The 20175-nt window shown below is 49.3% G+C and overlaps 1 protein-coding gene across 2 annotated transcripts in view; it reads right to left on the minus strand.

Moving 5' to 3' along the window:
• ERI3 (ERI1 exoribonuclease family member 3) overlaps nt 1-20175 on the minus strand; it is a 136269-nt gene that overhangs the window by 69249 nt on the left and 46845 nt on the right. The window contains exons 6-7 of one of the 2 annotated variants that reach the window (XM_050901261.1): nt 12814-12886; nt 11107-11445 (exon numbers count right to left, since the gene is read on the minus strand). In XM_050901261.1, coding sequence (XP_050757218.1) covers nt 11317-11445; nt 12814-12886 — 202 coding nt within the window. In that variant the 3' untranslated portion in view covers nt 11107-11316. Of the gene's footprint in view, nt 1-11106; nt 11446-12813; nt 12887-20175 lie in introns of those variants that run through there. The other variant, XM_050901260.1, reaches the window with a different exon arrangement.

Raw genomic sequence — 20175 nt, forward strand, 5'->3', positions numbered from 1 at the left:
CAGCAACATTCATGTCAGAGCACCCAAGGAGAAGATGGTCCCGGTCTGTAGGAGACAGTGCCCAGGCAACCGGGAAAACCAGCCACTGTCAGATAGCCCCTGGCTGGGCTTATGCTTTGGGGTGATCAGAGCTGCCCTCCCCAGCGGACCACAAAATAGGAGAAGTTTATGCCTAGACGAGGGCAAAAGATGGGTTGTTTCCTATAGAAAAGCAGACCGTATCTGCAGGCCTTCCAGCCAGTTCTTAGCAAGCCACTGCGATAGATCCAATCCACGGGCTGCAGGCAAAGAGCTCAAGCAAGGAAACCTGCAAGTGGAAAGAACAAAAGCCAGGATGGAGCCAGAAGTGCTGTGCCAGCATGGGGGAAGGGCAGCAGGAGACTTTTAATCCCAACTCTGAAATCAACTTGCTTAGTAGCCTTGGGGTTCTGAGGGATTTAATTAATTAATTTAACGAGTGTGAAGCACTGTAAGTTATTAACATACAAATTCCACTACAGCATCTCCCATCTCCCAGTTCAGCACCTCTTGCCACTTTATATCAAGCCCATGAGAAGCAAAAGCCAAGCCACGGTATGCCTCTGTGCAATGGGGCAGAGGCTGCACACCCACTCTTTCCCAGCCAAGACAGCGGTAGCAAAGTCCCATCCCTTTTAGCAGGATGGTGCATCACGCTCAGCACAGGGCACCCGGAATCCCTCATACAAAAAAAAAGTTCTTTCCACTTACTGACAAGCCGACTGCTACCGTAAACCAGCCTGCTGCTGCTGGTAGAGGTGGCAGGCAGGCACTCTCCCTCTTGTAGCCATGCTGGCTTGGTAGGACAATGAGGACTAAACCAGTTAATGTTTTAATCTCCAAGGCTAGAACATCTGATTAACCCCTCTTCCCTCCCTGGAGAACTACACAGGTCCATTTTCATGCTCCTACATGGAGGTCCTGTCTTTTAAATACAGAGAAGAGGATACAGCTCCTTTCCCAGGAACCAGGCAGCTGCGCTGGTACCCACGTAAAGCTCCAGCTGAAGGGCTGGGATGCAGGGATGCTCTGCCCCTCGCCTGACCCACGGGACTCTGGGAAAGGCCGTCTTTCACGCATTGTGCCTTCACCTCCTAGCTCCCCCTGGCCTGGAATGCAGCACACGTTGCAGGATTATTGTAAAACACGCCCTGCCTCTAATCCCTTCTCCTCTTGCCTTACTCTGGTATTGACTGCGGGGAGCTGTGTCAGGCCCGGGGTCAGGCTTGCCTCTTGCAATACCAGGGCAGGCAGAAGGCTCCAGCCTCTCCAGCTGATCACAGTATGCATGAGACATTGGAAAACACAAGCTGCCCCACACCTTCACATAAGCAGGCCTGTGAGACTGGAGGCCCCCAGCTTCTGCCAACAGCACCGGTGCCCAGCAGGCACAGCCACAATCCTGCGTGCAGGTGAAACGCCAGACCTGTGCCACACAGACACCCGCTCACTGGGAGATCGAGGGCCTAATTCTGACCATCCTTATGGTTTCCCTGGTTTGCTCCTGGGCTGCCACACAAAGGGCACATTACAGGGCAAGTCTGGATGCGTGTGGCACATCAGCCATGCTGCGGTCACACTGTACACACCATTACCCCCAGCTACAGAGAGCATCCAGCTGACAGGTCCCAGTCACACCATGACCAGCCCTGCAGCAACTCCCTGCCTGTCCAGACCCTACTGTGGGGACCATCAGGCCACTTCAGCTTGCATAACCTTGACATTGCAGAAAGACTTCTTATCAAAAGCACAAGTTGCTTAGATATCATTGTGGGTTATTTTGCTTGCTTTCAAATGCTCTTTCCAAAACTTTGTCTTTGGCACCTACAGCACACTGCTCCATAAACAGGCAGGACCAGGAGAGCCAGCGCAGCTCCTTCCTCAACCTGCAAGCAGCTACCAGACTCATGGTGTAAAGGTCTGAGCAGTATGTTTAACCTTAGCAGCAGCGCACACACAACCAGATGGGAACCAGGAGGCTCCTCGGTGCAGGGGACAGATGTTCAAATCCGTGAGCAAGGGGAGTGCAGGCACAGCAAGGTGCAGCTGAGCAATATGGCACTCAGCAGGAAGAGCAGCATGCAAGGTCTGAGCAGCTGCCTCTCCGCCTTTTGCCTGCAGGCTACAGTGATGTGCATGTAGAACCACCACAAATGACAACCTGCCTCCAACCACTTGCATAGACAAGGATGCTTTTGGTAAAGCAATCATTGCGGCGCACTCAGCAAACTGCTGCTTTAAATTTCATCTAGAAGGCAAAGCTTTTGCACTGGTTAAAAAAAGCACAAAAGCAATAAATTCTACTCTCTGCTTTGTCCAGTACCTGCAGGCTGCATGGGGCCAAGTAAGATAATTGTGTTCCTCAGTTTCTCTTGAATCACCACCTTCCTGCCTTATCCGAGAGCCCTTTGTAGCACATGTGGCACCAGGAAGCTCTAGTCCTTGCTGGAGCTTGAAGGCGCGGCCAAATAATAAAGGCTGCCTTGGGATTTTCCCAGTACAAACATCGTGATCAGGGCACACGGCATCAGGAGAGGAGTGGAGACAATACGTGGCACCCAAGGCACCCACCTGTTCTTTCCCTGCTCAGGTACTCTGAGTTTCAGTGACGTGTCCCAAGGAAAGCAGACAGCCTGTGTCCAAGTGCAAGGGTGCAGGAAGTGTCACAGCAAACAGATTAGGAAGGGACAAGTGATGACCCATACTTTCTGCTTCAAGGCAGGACCATCTCCACCCAAACCATCCCCACCATATTCTTCCAGACTCTGAAAACCTCAAGAGCTAAAGGTCCTGCACCCCTGTCCTCACCCACAGAGACTGTTTACTGATCTTGCAGCAGGTAAGGACATGACTAAGAGGTGTCCACCACAGTCACTCAGAAGAAACTTTTCCCTTCCTCTGAGCACTTTCATTCCTACAAAAACGATTTCTGCTTCGTCTTCTCTAAGCTGAACATCCCAGATCCCTCAATCTTCCCCTGGATGTCATGTCTTCCAGCTCTCTGGTTCTTCTTCTGTTCTCTTCTGGGCTTTCTCCACCTGTGCCAGGTCCTCCCTGAGTGCAGGATGCAAAACTGGTTTGCCCCAAAGGCTGAAACTAGGCTCCAGAACACCTTGCCTAGGAAAAGAGGTGAGATTTTAACATGCGCCTAGTGCAATTTTAGTATGTATTAGCAAAAGAGAGTGTAGGAGAAGCCCTGATGGTAAAGAAGTTAATTGGAGTGTGAGATGCCGTGAGATGAACACATGCTAAAGCACATGCAGGATAGCTGTGGGAAGGAAGGAAAAGCTTCTTGTTAATAGGATCGACATACTGACAGGTCCCCTTTGCACTGGAGTATCTCTAAATGGCTTCCATGTAACAGGATCTTGTCAGAGATTGTCTTTACCCACCCAGCAGAGTCTAAATGGCAGTGAGAGAGGAACTGGCTGCCTGTGCCCAGCCCACAACCTTCTGCTTGGCATGAGTTTGGCAGTAAGAAGGGTGCTCTTTCACACAGTTGTGGATTTTATGGCCAGAAGGAATTACTAAACTAATCCGCTATTTGCAAGCCAGGAAACTTAGCTACTTTCTGGTGAACCAAAACCAAGAACTTCCATTAACCCTCTGAGGATCACATCTTTCCTGTCTGCTCCCCGAACAGTTCGTACAGACACATGCTCCACAGAAAACTGCTCCTGTGCTTTTAGGATGCAATAAAAAAAAAAAACACCAACAAAAGCCAAAGGAGAGGTACACACACAAAACCATTTGATTTAGGCAAAGATGGACACTGCTCTTTTCTGCCCTCCTGGGATGGGCATGTATGTTACCGCTCAAGTCATCCAAAACCAGTGAAGCCTCCAGGCTGCATCTAGAGTCCCTCTCAGCTGTAGCAAGACCAGCTCCTGAGACTGCAAGAAAAGGAAATGAAATGCGAGGCTGGGATCATTACTTTGAAACTATAAGCTCGTGCCACTGAGCCAAAGCCTGTTATATCGACATGGGTTTGTGTCACCCCAGCAGCAGAGATCATTCTCCATCTCCGCTTGCTCGGCTCCCCTCCTCCCAGGACAGCTACTAGCATGGTATTCTGCAATGCTCTGCGAAGTCTAGCTACAGAAAAACTCCCAACGCCTTGCCCAGCAAGTTAAAGTTATAGGGCTGAGCTACTGCAGAGCGAAAAGTACCCTGCTGACTGCTCCACCACGCTTGGAAGCTGCCAGCAAAGCACAAAGTGCCACTTGCAGAGCAGCAAACAGCAAAAACTCCAAGTTTCCTTCCCTGGGGCAGACAGCCCAGAGGGGGATGTTGCTTCTTAAAGCCTCCAGTATTTAAAAGGCACTGAATTTGCACCTAGCTGTCACATAGGATGCTCCTACTCCGTATCTCCAGGCACCAGCCTGGGCAGCAGCTCTGAGGAAGGGAGACAACCCTGCCTGCCAGTGACTCCTGGGCTGAGGAGGTGCAGGGCAGAGCCCTGAACAACAACTACTGGCCACGCAGCCCAAACGCCATGCCTCTGCTTCCTTCGTTTTATGAGAAAGTGGATACCAAAACCAACCCTGATGGTTACTCTGTTATGTGAGCACCCTGCCTTAGCACGTATTGCAAACTCACCACATCAACCACCCCTCCGTCCATCTGGTTATAGCTTCTAGGGAAACGGAAGCAAAGTCTGATGCATCAACCCATCCTGTATCCCCTTCTAATGCGTCCAGGAGGAAGAAAGGGAAAAGACTGCCAAGAACTTGCAGACTCACCCTGTCTTCCCAGCACACCCCCCCCCCCCCCCTTACTGGTTTTCCTTGGAAATGTGTTTTTACTCAGCACTCCTTGTTAAATAAGAAAGGGAAGACAGGTCCCTCTGCAGCAGGACAGAGACAGCTGCTCCTTTAAGGCCTCTCCTGGATGCCCTTTCCCTTTGAGATGACTATCCTCGACTCCCTCCTCGTCTCCTTCCCTTTGATTTAAGAGTTCCTCTCCTGGCCCTGACAGTAAGGTATTTCTGTCCCACAGATTATAACTCACTCTGGGCTATTATTCAACTCCCAAGCCCTGGCCCTGCTGCATTTAGTCCAAACATAATATCCTTCATGCATATATTATCTGTCTCCCTATTATCTGGAATCATTTCGGAATTAAATTTCAGTCCTGCAATATTGGCTTGAAGAGCGGCTCGCTTTATGGGCTAGTCAAAGGTTAGAATACCAATCAAAATAACACTGCCGATGCAGAGAGACATTTTAATATTCCAAAACCCGGTAATTGTAAAAGGACATAATATTTTTTTCCCTGATTACCCCAAAGGCAACACATGTTAACAAGGCGAGGGAGAGAGTGAAAGAAATTTCAGAGTTCAGACAGCTGCACGACAGATTTAAAGGAGAAGTCGTGGACGGCTGCCGCGCTCCAGCCCTCGGAGCAGGAGGGCTTCCCTGCCCGCGCTGGCAGCACCACGCTCCCCGGGATGCCGTCCCCTCCATCCCCAGCCTCGTGGCGTCCGTGCCACCCGTGCTCCCGCAAGTCAGGAGCCTTGGAGGGTGCTCTCACCGCAAGGGAACGGAGCAGCGAGAGCTACGCCGAGACAGACAGTCGAAGATTATCACGGCAGGAGAAACCGCTGCGATCAGCTGGCCTGACCTGCATAGGCCACAAGGCTGCCCCATATTAATTCCTGTTTGAACCAGAGCTGATCTTTTTAGGAAAAAAACTTCCCTCCTGAGCTGGAGAATCCACCACAGCCCTCGGTAAGTTGTTCCAACAGTTAATTACCCTCACTGTAGAAATCTGCACCTGAATTACCTCGCTTTAGCTTCCAGGCACTGGAACTGCTTATGTTTTTGTTTGCTAGACTGGACGAACCTCTCGCCACGTTTCACCTCTCCCTTTAGATACTTTGGGACTACAGCCAAGTCTCCCTTACCCTTCTCTCCAGTACCCTAAACAGCTCCCAGGGGCTTTACAGCATGGTGTTTCCATGGGTCTTGCAGTTCTCATCCAGTCTTCAAGTTTCCAGAATCCTTTCCGATGCAGAGATGCTGGAGAGGGACCCAGCATCCCATACCGGTCAGATCAGTCCCAAAGAAAGAGATGATGCAGCCCCTCTGCTCCTGCTCACCATTGCCTGTTTATAAATCCAACAGCAGCCGCATCCTACATGCAGTATCTGCACACTTTATCGAAAATGATTTTTATGTTTTCTTTCAGGGCATTGATAAAAGTGTTAAATACAAGAGGTCTGAGAAATAGATCCCTGTGGGATCCCACTAGGAAGACATGCACTCCATGATGATTACCCATTTACAATTAAATGCTAGGAGCTGTCAGTTTGCTCGTTCTTAATCAATGTAATGTGTGCCATGTTGATTTTGTATCACTCTTGTTTCTTAATCAAAATGTCATAAGGTACCAAGTCAAATGCCTTCCAGAAGTATATTACATTGACATGGTTACCTTTATCAACCAAACATGTAGTCTGATAAAAAAAATATCAAGTTAGTTTGAAAAAGATCTAGTTTCCATAAATCCACATTGATTGGCATTATATTACCCTCTTTTCATTCTTTATTAATCAACTATGATATCTGGCTTTTCATTACTTTGCCCAGAATTAATGTCAAGCTGATAGGGCTATAATTACTTCATCGGTCATCCCATTTGCCCTTCTAAATTACTGGTACAACATTAGCTTTCTTCCAGTCCTCTAGAACTTCCCCCATGTTCAAAGACTTATTAACAGTCCAGGGCTTCTCAGCCAGCTCTTTAAAACTCCTGTAAACCAGCTATGCAAAATGCCAACTGAAAGCTACCACTTAACTTTATCAGAAAATTATGTTGTAACAGCAAACCTCTTGCTCAGCAACATGGCATCCTCTGCCTTTCTGTAAATACAGAGCAAAGTATTTATTAAACACGGTCATTTTGCTGTTATAAGGGATTCTTCCATTTCCTTCCAACTATGAACCAATGCCATTGCACAGGCACTTTTCTTTCCTATGCTCCATGGAAAAGACTCTTACTCCCCTTGACCCTGGAGTCACACTTCTCCTTTTGTTTCCTTTCACAACCTCTCCCATTCCTACCTTCTGAGAGAGATTTTCCAAAGCCGAGAGCTCTGCAGGCAGGGACGAGGAGCCCAGGAAAGCACAGCTCCCACTAAAGGAAGGTGTGACAGGGTCTCAGAGCACTCACCCATGCTGCAAACGAGCAAAGCACGGAGCATCACGGGCATATGAGCAGCTCTTCGCAGTTAAGTGACAACATCTACTCACGTGCTTGATGCTTTGGCCGTGAAACACTCTGCCTGAGGAGTCCTCCTCCATTGTTTCTAACCTTACTAGGAATTTTATATTCCCTATAGGCAGTAACCCAATAAACATGCAATTGATAACAATCACAGTAAGTCCTCAAGAAGTTAGACCTCACGAAAGCAACTTCCAGGCATATGGACTAAAAAATAAAGCATTTCTCATTTGCACCCATTTCAATGTTGTTTGTCCAAAGCACTCAAGACACTTCAGCACCAAGTGCCTGAGAAGCACTCAGAGCTCCTCCTCCCACCTCGAAGGCAGAAGGAATTGTTAATTCAGAGGAGAGACAAAAAGCTGTTAGCAAATCGTTGTTTGTTTAGGATGTGTTTATTTCTAGTTGCCAAATATTAACAAAAACATCCTATTACATGCTTCCTCTGTCAGATTTCACAATGTGAGTAGGTGACCTTAAAACATTTGTGCATGTGTATTAACAGTTTGCTTCCAACTACAAGTATCTACAGATCAATGAAGGCTGGGCCTGGAAAAGGCCAGCTCTGCCCACAGCCATTGCACTGCCAGCATGGTCACGCTGTGCTCCCCAAGGCTCCATCCACTCTGTTTTGTGATGCCCAGAGAAGGAAAGTTGCATTCAGCCACATACATCATTCAACCACTACCTTTCATAAAAACTCTCCTGGACTTCAGGAGGATGTCAAACCAGGACCAGTCTTCTGTCACTTCTAAAGCAACCACTATTATTGTATCTAAAGACAGCTGCCCTCTGTGAACAGAAATCAAAGATGGTCAAACACGCCAGGACAGCTGTCCTGAGAAAGCGGTAGCTCTGTGATGGGTATGAAGATTGTCTTTTTTAAAAAATAAATAAAATAGAATTTGAAAAACAAGGAATAAAATAAACCCTTAGTGGTTACACAAAACACTCCTCTGTTATCTTTTAACTGCATGATGTCCAGAGAAGAAATGGAAGGTCAGGATAGTGTACACAGTGTTAAAAATAGCTTCCACAACCCAGTTCTAGAGTCACAGAGCCCGCAAGTGCCTCTGTGCCAGCCCTCCGACAAGTTATGCTGCGCTGGAAGAGAGACAACTAAGCAAGAGTATGGCAGAGGTCTCAAGTCAAGAATAACACAAGGGAGAAGAACTGGAAACACTGATTTGCTCTTTCATACAATGCAAGACCTAGGCCCAAGAAAATAATCTGACAGTAGGTTTAAAAGAAACAAAAGGACCTGCACCTTCACACAACATATGAATAAAGAGAGTATAATCAATGCATAATTAAACAGCAAAACTCAGTGCTGCAGGATGCTGTAGAAACCGAAAGCATGAGCAGATTCAGAAAAGGGCGTACAAGTTCCTGGTAGACAGACATGGTAAAAACAGTGGGTACTAGACACAGTGGTCCAGGGGCAGCTGCCAGCTCACAGTCCTTGAAGAGACAATTGGTGGGAACCACAGAAAGCTCACTCAAACCATGCTCTCCTTGCTACACCTGCAAGCATTGGCTACTGGCCTCTGGCATGGAGAGGATCTGGGTTAGGCCTTTGGTCTGGCCATCTTGACACCTTCATCATCCCTCTAATGTTTGTCTTGCACAAGCTAATTGTAAGAAAACCTAGCTTCACCACCCTTCTTCCACCTCCTCCCTCCAACAAACCACCCTCCCCTCTGTGACGTGCTCCCAAACCCGGCGGTGCTGGCACTCCTGCTGCCTGCTGGGTTTCCCGTTCCCAGGCTCCCGGTCACCCTGCGATCACAGGCACCGTGTCCTCAGCCTAACACAGCACTGGTTCCATCCCCGCAGGGTGAGGATCCATCACAGGACCAACCATGCCGCTAACTCAAGTGGGACCTGGAACAATAAACCACAGAGGCTCCCGAAAGAGCAAAGGGAGCATGAATGAGAGCTGATCCTTGTGTTAGAATAAGCACTAATGAATTTATCCAGGCTACCTGAGGATACTCTTGGGGCAGCAGCTTGGCTGTAGCTTGTTAGCTGCAGCAGCTTTCCTTTTCACATAAATCTTGACCCACAGCCTCCTGCTTTCTGCACATATTTCTCCACTGGTGCCCCTCGCTCCTGACATGAAGCACACTCTGCTATTTACATCCTGAGCATCCAGCTCCAACGATGTAGCTCAGGTTCTGCACCTCAGTCCTATCCCACAGGGCCTCTGTGGATCGACATGACAGGCACATAAGGAGAACTGGCAGACAGGATGGTGGCTCTCTATCGAGATGGTTTAGGGGGATATCTGAAATGTTGCAGCATTCAAAGAAAGCCTCCTCTGCTTTCTGCTGCCCTCCCACAAGGCTGAGCTAATCGAAGTGAAGAACATGATAAACTCTCTGCCCCAAGTCAGCTCTACACTGACAGTTCACCAGACATACAAGATCGCTCAGTGACATTAAAAATGTCAGCAAACGCCGATCAGGCTTGACGGAAGGGATGCATTAGCTGGCTGGGGGGGCACAGGGCAAGGTAAAACTTCAGCAAACATGGTCAAGTGCACAGGCAGCTTTTCTCCTTTTGTCCTCCACAGAAGGCTTTTTCACAGATCCCAAGACACTGTGGTCACCATCACAGCAGTCAGGTGTGGAGCTCACCACCACCTGCACGGCCAGATCAATCCAAAAAGGTTTCCTGGAGCAACACAAGCATGGCAGCTAGCAGGGGCTGATTCCCATCTTCAGCTTGCCTGAGAAGCAAGTCTTGGATACTCTGAAAGAGGCCTGGAGGCACAGGGTGCTCACCTCAACTGCTCCCGCAGCACAGAAGTGACAAGGGAAGGAGTTTACTGGGGAATGAACCCTGGGAAAGACCGACTCACCACCTTGGGAAGAGGGACTGCTGAGCTCTGGAGCATCTGGTGCTTTGGCAGAGGCAGTACAGACAAGAACTGTTTCTTCAGATGATACAAAACCGAGACGAAGAGGAGCTGAAGCCGTTTGTGCACAGGCAGAGGTAATCTGGAACATATTTTGTTGCTACCGCACTACACACAGGTACACAAACATGTCTGCCCCATGCACACACCCTTCCGTACGTAATCCCACTCTTTTGCATTGCCTTGTATTTGCAGCAGCAGTTCCCTAACTCAGTAGGATCCTCTTGGTATCACTGCTCACAAGCAGAGACCCAAAGGACAGACAGCAGATGCAGGTGGGGCCATCCTGCAGGAAACTGCTCTGTCACACATGCCACTTACACTCACATGAACTGTTTTCTCGACATCTGAACGTCCAAGTCTCTGCATTATCCATGACCTAGAAGTTAGCAGTTTCACACCACCCCCTCCTCAACACCTTCACTTCATGGATGAGGTCAGAAGCAGACTCAGCCTAGGAGGTATTTCTAAGTCAGGAACATGCCAGAGGGAGGGGAAAAGGGGCCATCTGAGCTACGCAGGGAAGAGCAGAGGGGCTAGATACCTGTCCACCCTTATTTGTCTTACACTGGGAGCTCACTCAAAAGAGACTGAGGTCCCATTGGGTCCCGCTGCTTGGCCAGAATTATTTATCTAGGCTGGAAATCCTCTCTCGTGAAAACACACAGACAGATCCCCCACACGCACCCCCAGAGAGCGGGACAGTGAGTGGCATAGAAAGATCGTTACCCCGGGGTAAGAGCAAGCCCTGGGGGAGGCAGCTCTTTAGCCACAGAACAGGAGAGGTCTCTGTTCTCCTCTTCAACCTGGGTCACTTCCCAGAGGGGCACAGGGACCCTGGAACAACCCTGTGTCACAGGGCATCAGATATTAAAGAGTCAGAAAAACTTCAGATTTTTAAGGGATTAGAAGGGTTGAAAGAAGATGAACATTTCTCACACACGTCCCCTCCCTGCATGATCTGAAGGAGACTGGAGCCTTACTTTCTGAGTAACACATCTGCAGAGGGGGACAAGAAGACACAGGCTCCAACCCACACACCCCCATCCTACACACTCAGCCTGCGACTCCTCCAGAGAGCTGGCAGGGGAGTGCTTTCCTCCTCCTCTTGCCTTTAGCCTTGTGCTTGGTACTTCATGGATGCTCACCAGCCCTCAACGTAGTATCACAGTATTTGCTGAAGCCCAACACATGAAAGCCCGTCTTGAAGAACAGCCACTTGCATGGATGTCCACGTTAAGATGAATCCCAGCTCCTAACACGCCAAATCCAGGAGCCTCAAACTATGGGAAAGAGCCATAAGTCATTCATCCTGAGGCCCAGAGGAGGAGGGCGGCTGGATCAACCTAATTCTTAGTGAACATCATGGAACACAGGGATTTTTTTTTTTAATTTTTTTTTTTTTTTTAAATATTATTATTCTGCAGCCATCAACCTGCTGGTTATATAGCTGCTATCCATTCACCGGAAGTTTAGTGAACTTCAAATGGTGATCATTAATGGTCACTGAACTGCAGAATGCCCCAATGTGCTTTCAGATTTCATTTACCAAGGACCAGCAATCAGCCAAAAGATTTGCTCTGACAGCAGGGAAATACAAGACCCTTTGACAAGTTCAGCCGGGAATGTGCTGCCAGCATCCCTTGTTAAGTTCATGTTCTACCCTATTTGACGGAACAGATCATGCAAATTGTCCTTCTGCAGCCGCTCAGCCTGTCACTCATGCTTCCATTTAAAACAACAAACAAATAAAAGAACAAAAGAAAAGCCCACAAGTACAACGAGCTGCTTACAATCAAATTCCACTTACCGAGACCCCTAATTATCAGGAAAAGGCACAGAAACCCAAATAAAACATTAAATTGGATGGGGGAAGGGAATCTTACTCATCCAAAGGTTTAACCAGGAGGGCCACCCCAGTTTCTCTTGGGCACAGACCCCAGCCTCCCCCCTCACCCTGCTACTGCTTGTAATCATACTTGTTCTTTTCTTTCCACTTTGATTTGTGGCTTATGGCATCATCACATTTTTCTGTGTAGATGGAGCTCCTGTGCCAGGAGACCCTGTGGATGCACAGCAGGCTGCTATTCCACCCAGAGAAGGCGTGGAGCAACACAAGGCACCAGACAGTAAAGTCCAAGGTATTTTGCTTTGCAAAGTGACCACTAGTTCCTTAGGTGGACGTGCTGCTGAGATAGCTCCCCTTCCCCACAGCACAAAGGGAAATACTGATTTTTATTTGGGGATATTTCCACATGTTTATCAACCAGAATTTGATCCGAAGGGAATCGAGCTCCTAGAAGCCTTATACAGCTGCAAAACAAAACAGAGTCAGCAACACCGGGGCCAACACAACCTTCGCTGAAGAGGGGCCTCACAGCGTCCCACTATTATGTGGAGACACCGCACTGTGCCTGCCACAATGGGATTCTCCCCAGCTGCAGAACACATCCCATCAAGTACAGTAAGACTCTATTAGAGGAGATACAATAGGGAGCCGGAGGACTCGCTCAGCTCAGCTTCTGAGAAAATAACTCATTTCAATGCAAAACAGCAGTAGTTATTAAACACCTCCTTAAAGAGGAAAGGAGAAGGACAAGGGGAGGGGGAAGAGAGGGAGACAGGGACCATGGCAGTTTGCACAAAAGTACCTTTTTCAGATTAATCCACTGTTTGAAGTAATCAGCAACCGGCAGCCCTAAGTACTGGCATTGTCCTGGTAACCTGTAAGAGAGAAGAGAGAGCAGGTTTGATTCAATCAGTGTCCTGACAACACAAACTCTGTTTTCTTAAGTGCATTTCGTTCTGAGATGGAAGAGACCCTCAAGTCTGCTGTAACATGCTGCACATCAGAAGGACGATGGCTCTTGGCAAAAAAATCTCATGAGAGCACAGCTTGGCTGTAGACTTATATACATCCAGCCGCATCCAGGCTGTTCACAGCTTTCAGACTGAACATTTCAAACAGAAGCTGTATGCAAGTGCAGCATGCAGCTCTTCTCCCACAGTGGCTAATATACAAACACGACTGGAGCATCCGGGCTGTCCTTAGCTAAGTGAACTCATCACAAATCCCTGCAAAACCATCCTGCTCAGCCAGCGGTTTACAGGGCAGACAGAAGGACTGACAATTCACCTGTCATGCCCTGGTGCTTTTCAATTTGGCCTTTATGGTTAAAACACCGAATGAGACACGAGGGAGGGAAGGAGGCACCAATGCATTCATTTTTTGGGTAGCAATGCTGCAGGACCAATGTTTTAGGGCTAAGAAAGCAGAGGCTGTGCTCCAAGCAGGTGCTTGGAAGAAGAAAGCAGTCACAACTCTGAAGATGCAAGGTGCTGCACACTGTCTCACTACGAGTTTGAGCACCAGCAGCCAGAGCTGCAAGCACACGTATTTAACCTCTCCCTTCCTACAGCGAGCCGCCGGAATAGGACTCTCAAAACAAAACGGCACTGGTAAGGGAGGTGGATTGCCTGAAGGGACAGCAGGACCCCAGGATTTGGAAAGCTGTTTCTCCCACACTATGCCGACCCCAGTGTGTTCGCAGGGGAGCTATGATGTGCCCCTCAGATGGGGAAAGCTGACTTGCAAAGCCATGCAGCTCCAGCCGAGCCTGTGCAGGGAGATGAGTTATGTGAGTTTTCCCCGGCCGGTTTGATCTGATCAAGAGTAATTGATGGATCTTGTTCATTCACGTACTGCTGAGCACGCCTGGGGCACTGGTCACAGGATCTTTAACTGAAGCAAAGGAACATCCCAAATAAATATGTCAACTAAATAAATGACTAAATTAGAGCCGTTTGTGCATGTTAAAAGCCACAACCCCAGAAATCGGCTTTTGCAAACAGAGGGGGGTGGGGAATCTCACCACTTCCTCGGGCACTTGGGGGCTGTAGGGGGAGGATGTAGGGGAGGATGGAAGAGCTGCGAGTGCCAGCATCAGCTGCTCAAACATCCCAGCACAGACCACGTCCAGGGCAAAGTCTTCTCCCACTCTCCATAGAGGAAAGAGTGAATAATCCAGATTGGACTTCAGACTCAAGGCTGAAATTCAGGAACAAGCTCTGGTGAGATGTGGATACAAGCTAGATACACCACCTTGAGCTGGGGTGCACCATCAGCACCCCATGCAGTACCTGAGTGCTCAGCCCAGCCCCAAACCCTTGGTGAACAGGGCAGCATCTCTTCAGACCTACAAGCAGTTTCCCAAGTAAGGAGATGAAGGAGGTACACAGATAATGCACTTGCAGATAATGTGAGACTCAGGGTAGTGCAGTAACAGAGTGGTTTGGTCTTGGTGCTGCCTCCATTTCTACGGGAAGAAAAGGAAGGAAGCTGGCAAACATACCCGGGGAATCTCCCAGGAGTATGTGGCCAACAGAGCCAGCACACACTGGGCCCCACCAGTGTACTGGCTTTGTGAGCCCTGCTCAGGCTAAGAAACGAATAGGCTCCCTGTGCCAAAACCAAATGCCCGGTCCTGAAAAGATGCACGTGTCATCATTTAGGAGCAATAATTGAAGTCATACAAACACATTTCAATAAGGAGGTCCAGAGGAATCTCTTTGAAAGCAAGAAGCCTGTCAAAAGAACGAGCTTGCAAGCAGCAGGGCTACGGCGATTTGCAGGGTAAGCAATGTGACTTGACAGCACAGTCTCATCTCTGGGCATGGCTCATCTGATGCTAGCACCATTGCGCTGAAATAAACCACCTGGAGTCACTCCTCGCAATTGCATAGCCGTCACATAAATAGCAGCCTGGTCCATGCATTTTACAGCCATTACACATATGTCCATGACATCGTGTAGTTGAACAGACCCCACCAGCTCGAACCAGCATGCTAAGAAAGCTTTTTCTCCAGGAAAGCTGCTTTCTACTGGTGCCCAAATAAGAAAAGATCACAAGAAAAGGAACCATCTAAAACAAATGACCAGTCTAAATACAGACACGTGATCAGCTCAACCTCTCTTAGACTGCTCACATTTAGCTAGAGAGGATGATGACAGCAGTTAGCAAAAGGTATGTGACTAAAAGCTGAGTTTCTCCTCCCAGCCCAAGAGGTTTTCATTAATACAGGTCTCAGCCTAGCTCCAGTTAGAAGAATAATTATCAATTCACCTAACATTTGGACAGGGCCCAGAAGAAGTGAGTACAACATTGTTCTTGTTAGCCACAGGAATTGACAGCTAACCATGCAGTGCAATGAATGACATCTAAAGCATTTCCATCCCTGTGGGACCAAAAGGCCCAGCAAACTGGACAGGCTGGTTCTACTTCCACCCTGAGACTGATGGCAGTATGCCCTGGGCGCTGGACAGTGGGTCTTTAATTGGAGAAAATAAATGCTCCAAATAAATATGTCAACTAAATAAATGATGCATTTTTGCAAACAAGTAACAACCCCAGAAACTGCCTGTGAAGCCGTGTGACCTAAGGACATTCCCCCTCCCCCTCCACGCCTGTGCTCCCCCCATTTCACGTTAGCACCAGAGAGACTTCACCAAGTTTTTCAAGCACTAGAAGACCTACGCTTATGCTATAACCTGGGCGGTCTGTCAGCAGCACAGACCAAAGCATCAGTCTACTCCCCGAGCTGGAAGATGCAGGCGTGGTGACTCCAGGCCAGCAGGGATACAGCCACTCAATGCGCTTGCCTTCGGCGAAGCATTGCCATATGGGTCTGGTCTAGTCTGGGTACGCAGTGCTCCCAGCACAGGGAACCAGGGGCTCTCACTGCACAGAAACCAGGTCCCCAGGTAGCTACGGGAAGGAAAACACCCCTGCAATATCTTTTCCGCAGCTCCAAGCTCATCACTTGCAGTGATCCCCCCACTCCTCAGCCTGGTGACCAGGCAGGAGTTTCTCCAGCATCTTCTCCAGGTTGGAGTGAACGAGGCACATCTGTGGCTCCCCTGGGGAACAGAAGTGCCAGTGTCTGTAAGGAAGTATCTCCATTTATCAGGGCCACCATTCACTTGAGCAGCTCATCTGGTAAACGTGCTCTTATGCTCATTATGGCTTCTTGCTCTTGCAAGAGTCAACCTTATTCACCGGGGGCAGCTTTGCTTGCGCAAAGAGCTCGGGATTCAGCCCTCCCTCAAGTAAGGGAGAAGAGAAACGATGGCACATTTCACTGCATTCAACCTCCCATGATCCTTCCAGCTTTTGAACGACGTGTCGCTGCCTCCCCAAACACTGAAGCTCTCACACCTTGGGAAGGAATCTGGCTCTCAAAACTACCCTGTCAGCCAAACGCCGTGGCTTCAGGTATGACTGCACTTGACAGAGAGAAACTTGAAAATGGCTGTGGGATTTTCCAGCCTCTGATGCAGCTCTGGTAAAGTCTGTCCTCCCAGCAGCAGAGATGGGAGCGCACAACCTCTGCCCGCTCCCAAAATGCAGGTCCCTTTTGGGCAGAAGAGCAAGTGACATCAGGTAGCACCCTCTCCTCCACCAGCCAAGCAAGTCCAAGTCCTCCTTAGACTGCGGACAGCAGTGGCAGCTCTCTGCTATTTTCAGAGAGCTTTCATCACCTCAGGCTCTGATTTCCATCCAGCCCTGCTCCTCCACTCTGCAGGGTAAATGGGGCCTGGAGATGAACGGGATGCAAATAGGAGGGCGAGGTGACATGGCTGCATTTCTCCCGTTGAAGCCAGCTCTCTCCAAGGCGGCAAGAAGCACACAGCTTGGCGGTGATAAACGGCCTTGCTTTAGTTATCACTTCCCTTAAGTTAAGGAGAGCAGCCTAGTGATGGATGGGCTGGAATTCGGTTATCAGGGAAGGCTGTCAGCCAGAGTTGCCTATCTCCACACACATTTAGCAGGGCGTCATTATGCGATGGCATGGAGTTAAAATATGACCAAGGGTATTGAAAGAAAAAGAACAGGATTAAAAAAAAAAAAAAGGCAAATTGAGCAACAATAAAGGAGCATGAGGCAAGAACGTTATCGTACTAGTGACACCTTTTATCTCGGTCTGGTTAGCTAGAGCAGGGCACAAATTGGTCCTTCCTCCACTATTGTATCCTCTTGTACAAACAGAGGCAGATAAAATGTGTCACCAGTGCGATAGCATATCAATTTAACCCTAATTATCTAGGGGGTCAAACTAAGAAATAGGGGTTTCTCATTTCAACAGGTTCCTCCGTCTCTGCTCAGAGCCACCACATTAATATGGAAGGGGGAGGGGCAGCCGTAATTGATTTCCGTCACTCAGGTGGTCCTGGCGTATAAAAAATTAATGCTTGATTCTCCCAACTAATCAGAGCTGGTTAACGTCCATCTGCTTCTGGGTTCAGGATGTCAGGAGACAAAGAAATTGGGCCACTTTCTACACACTGGGTGTATTGATATTGAGCCGGTTAAAAGAACAAGTCCCTCTATGGGAAAGATAAAGGGACATTAAATCTTGGTTTTTATAGACCTGGTCTCAGCCTTCCAAAAAATCCATGCCCTGGAGACCTTGTGTTGTAAGAGATGCAGAACATTTTAATTGTGTCCTGGCCAACCCTACTGCACCGGGCTGCAAAGGAGAGGGCAGGCAGGCTCCTGCCCTGGAAATCCTTTGCTGAAGGAGGGCTGAAAAGCCTGAAGGAAGCTGCTCGGATGCTGCAGCACACAACAGCAACAAGGTGATAGCCAAAGAGAGGAGCTGTCAAACCATCTCAGCCTTGCACCCCAGTTCAAAGCAAGGCTGGTCAAGGCATCGCTCTGGACCATGCGGCGCAGAGGTGCTGCTCTGTTTTGATGTAAGGTGGGATGTCTGCCAGGCCAAGATGAAAGCTTGGGTGCCCTCTCCTAACAGAGAAAGCTAGCAAGGGAATAACATCCTGTGCTAAGGCACCTGAGATGTTTTAGCAGAGAAACAGCACCGTGACAGGCAAAGCCACATCTGTCTGCACTGAACCTCGTGTAGCTGGAGCCAAGGTAGGAATTTAAAGCAGTTTAGGTAAACCCACACCCTCCCAAAAAGGCAGCCTTAGATTGATCCAAACTTGGTTAAAACAGTAAGTCCCAGCCAGCAGGATTCAATGGCCTGGGGACGCAAAGGGGTGAGACCCCGCTCCAGAGCACTGAGGCTGCAGGAGCATCCTACAGAGGTGCAGAAAGCCTGGCTGAGCTTTGCCAAAACCACCGTGCTGGGCCAGGAGGGCTCCGACAGCACGATGCCACAGCACCCGCACACGAGCAGAGTGCCCCAGGCACACAGCACAGCCCAAGCCACAGCACAGCCCAAGCCACACCACAGCCTGCAGAAATTGAAGCATTCTGACACACACCTCCAAAAAAAACCCCAAACCCCAACTCCCCCACCCCAATAATTCAAGTTAGACTGGAACAGCTTTCCTGAATAATCCAAGGCTTTGGTAGGGACGTCTCCTCCCCAGTGGTGGAGCCACTATGCCACTCAGTGCAAAGAGGCAAGAGCTGAGCCAGTCTCCCCTTATTCTTCTGTCCAAAGTGAAGGATGGAGGGATGAACCCCCTGCCAGACCTCTGGCACCCCACTCACATGCTCCTCAGCCCCACAGACCTGCCAAGGGGCTGGAGGAGCCTGCCTGCCCTTGTTTCTGCCAGATGAGCCCCTGCCGGGTGACTGCACCCCGCTCTTACTGAGCACACCCATGGCAACATCCCTCTCTGCCCCCCATCAGTGCAGGACAAACCACCCCAGCATGGCTGTACTTAAAATTCACAAGCAGTAGCTGTGGAAAGACAATACATTTGGAGAGGGTCTGAAAAGCCCTGGGCTTTCACAGAAACCCTGAGACAGGTCCTATCTCCCTCCCTCTTTGCTTTCCTTCCACCCTCTCAGTTCTCTCAACCACCCCCAAACTTGTCACAGTGCAACAAGCCTACGAGCTGCACATCAGCTTTAAATATCAGCAAGCGTGAAGCAGGGACATGAGAGCAGGGAAGTGGGAACAGACAGAGCAAGCCTCCATCGCCTGTCAGGGAACACTAATGAATTTCAACACCAGCAGCCATTGCCTCAGACGGGCTGGTGAGAGGAGGAGACGGAGTTACAGCAAGGAGCCTTTGCAGGAGCAGCCTGCCTTTTTTCAAAGCCCCCTCTGTTAATAAATGTCATTGCCGAGCGAGCTGCAGCAGTCCTCGAGTCGGGATGGGGTGGGTCGGGGGAGAGACAGGCGACTGACAGCGCTCAGGATACCTGGGCAGTGCAGCCTTTTCTTCTGCTGCATCCCCAGACAGGAGCCAGGAAAAGGAAGCAGGCGGGACATCGCCACTGGCATGAAGCTGTCTTCCGTTAAGGTCCCAGTACCCAAATAACAACCTCCACAAGGAGCCACAAGTGCAACGCCAACACCCCCCACAGTCCTGTTCACTGGGATGGATGGAGGCTCTACAGGGAACGGTCCTTGGGATGGGCAGAGGGATGCAGAGACATCCAGACACACTGCCTGTGTTCCCGGCAGCAGCAAAGGGTTACAGAGCAGCCTGTCCCTTTGCTAACACAAACGCATTCCCGAGGCAGCGCAGGAAGAAGCATCCAGCACAGGGCACCGCATGGCAACCACACCGATGCACAACATGAAGGTCAATGCAAGTCTTCTTTACAAATGTCAACCTGTCATCTCTGGATATTAATGAGGGCTGACCAGCAGCTAAAATGCATCCATGCTCCATTAGTAATAAGAGAGACACGATGCAGGAGAAGAGCACACACCATGGCATGTGGAGGCACCAGTGGGTCTGCAGGGCCCGAGGAGGTGTGGTGATGCACAAGATAACCAGGGCCACTCCAGCTGCCCAGGAAGGAAAGCAGTCACCACACAAACCCCTTCACTGGAGTGTGTGTTATCTTTTTCCATCAATCTTTAATTGGATTAGTGTAATGAGGCCAAAAAACCCAGGCTAAGCAGCGAGGCTAATACCTGGCACTTTCAGACCTTCCTTTCTTTTTCTGCGATGCCCATTCCAGACAGCACTGCTTTCTCTACCAGGCATATTCCTGCCTAGGAAGCTTAAAAGGCAAGCTGCAAGCCTT

The sequence above is a fragment of the Gymnogyps californianus genome, chromosome 8 (genome assembly GCF_018139145.2).
Source record: "Gymnogyps californianus isolate 813 chromosome 8, ASM1813914v2, whole genome shotgun sequence".
NCBI classification, from domain to species: Eukaryota; Metazoa; Chordata; class Aves; order Accipitriformes; family Cathartidae; genus Gymnogyps; species Gymnogyps californianus.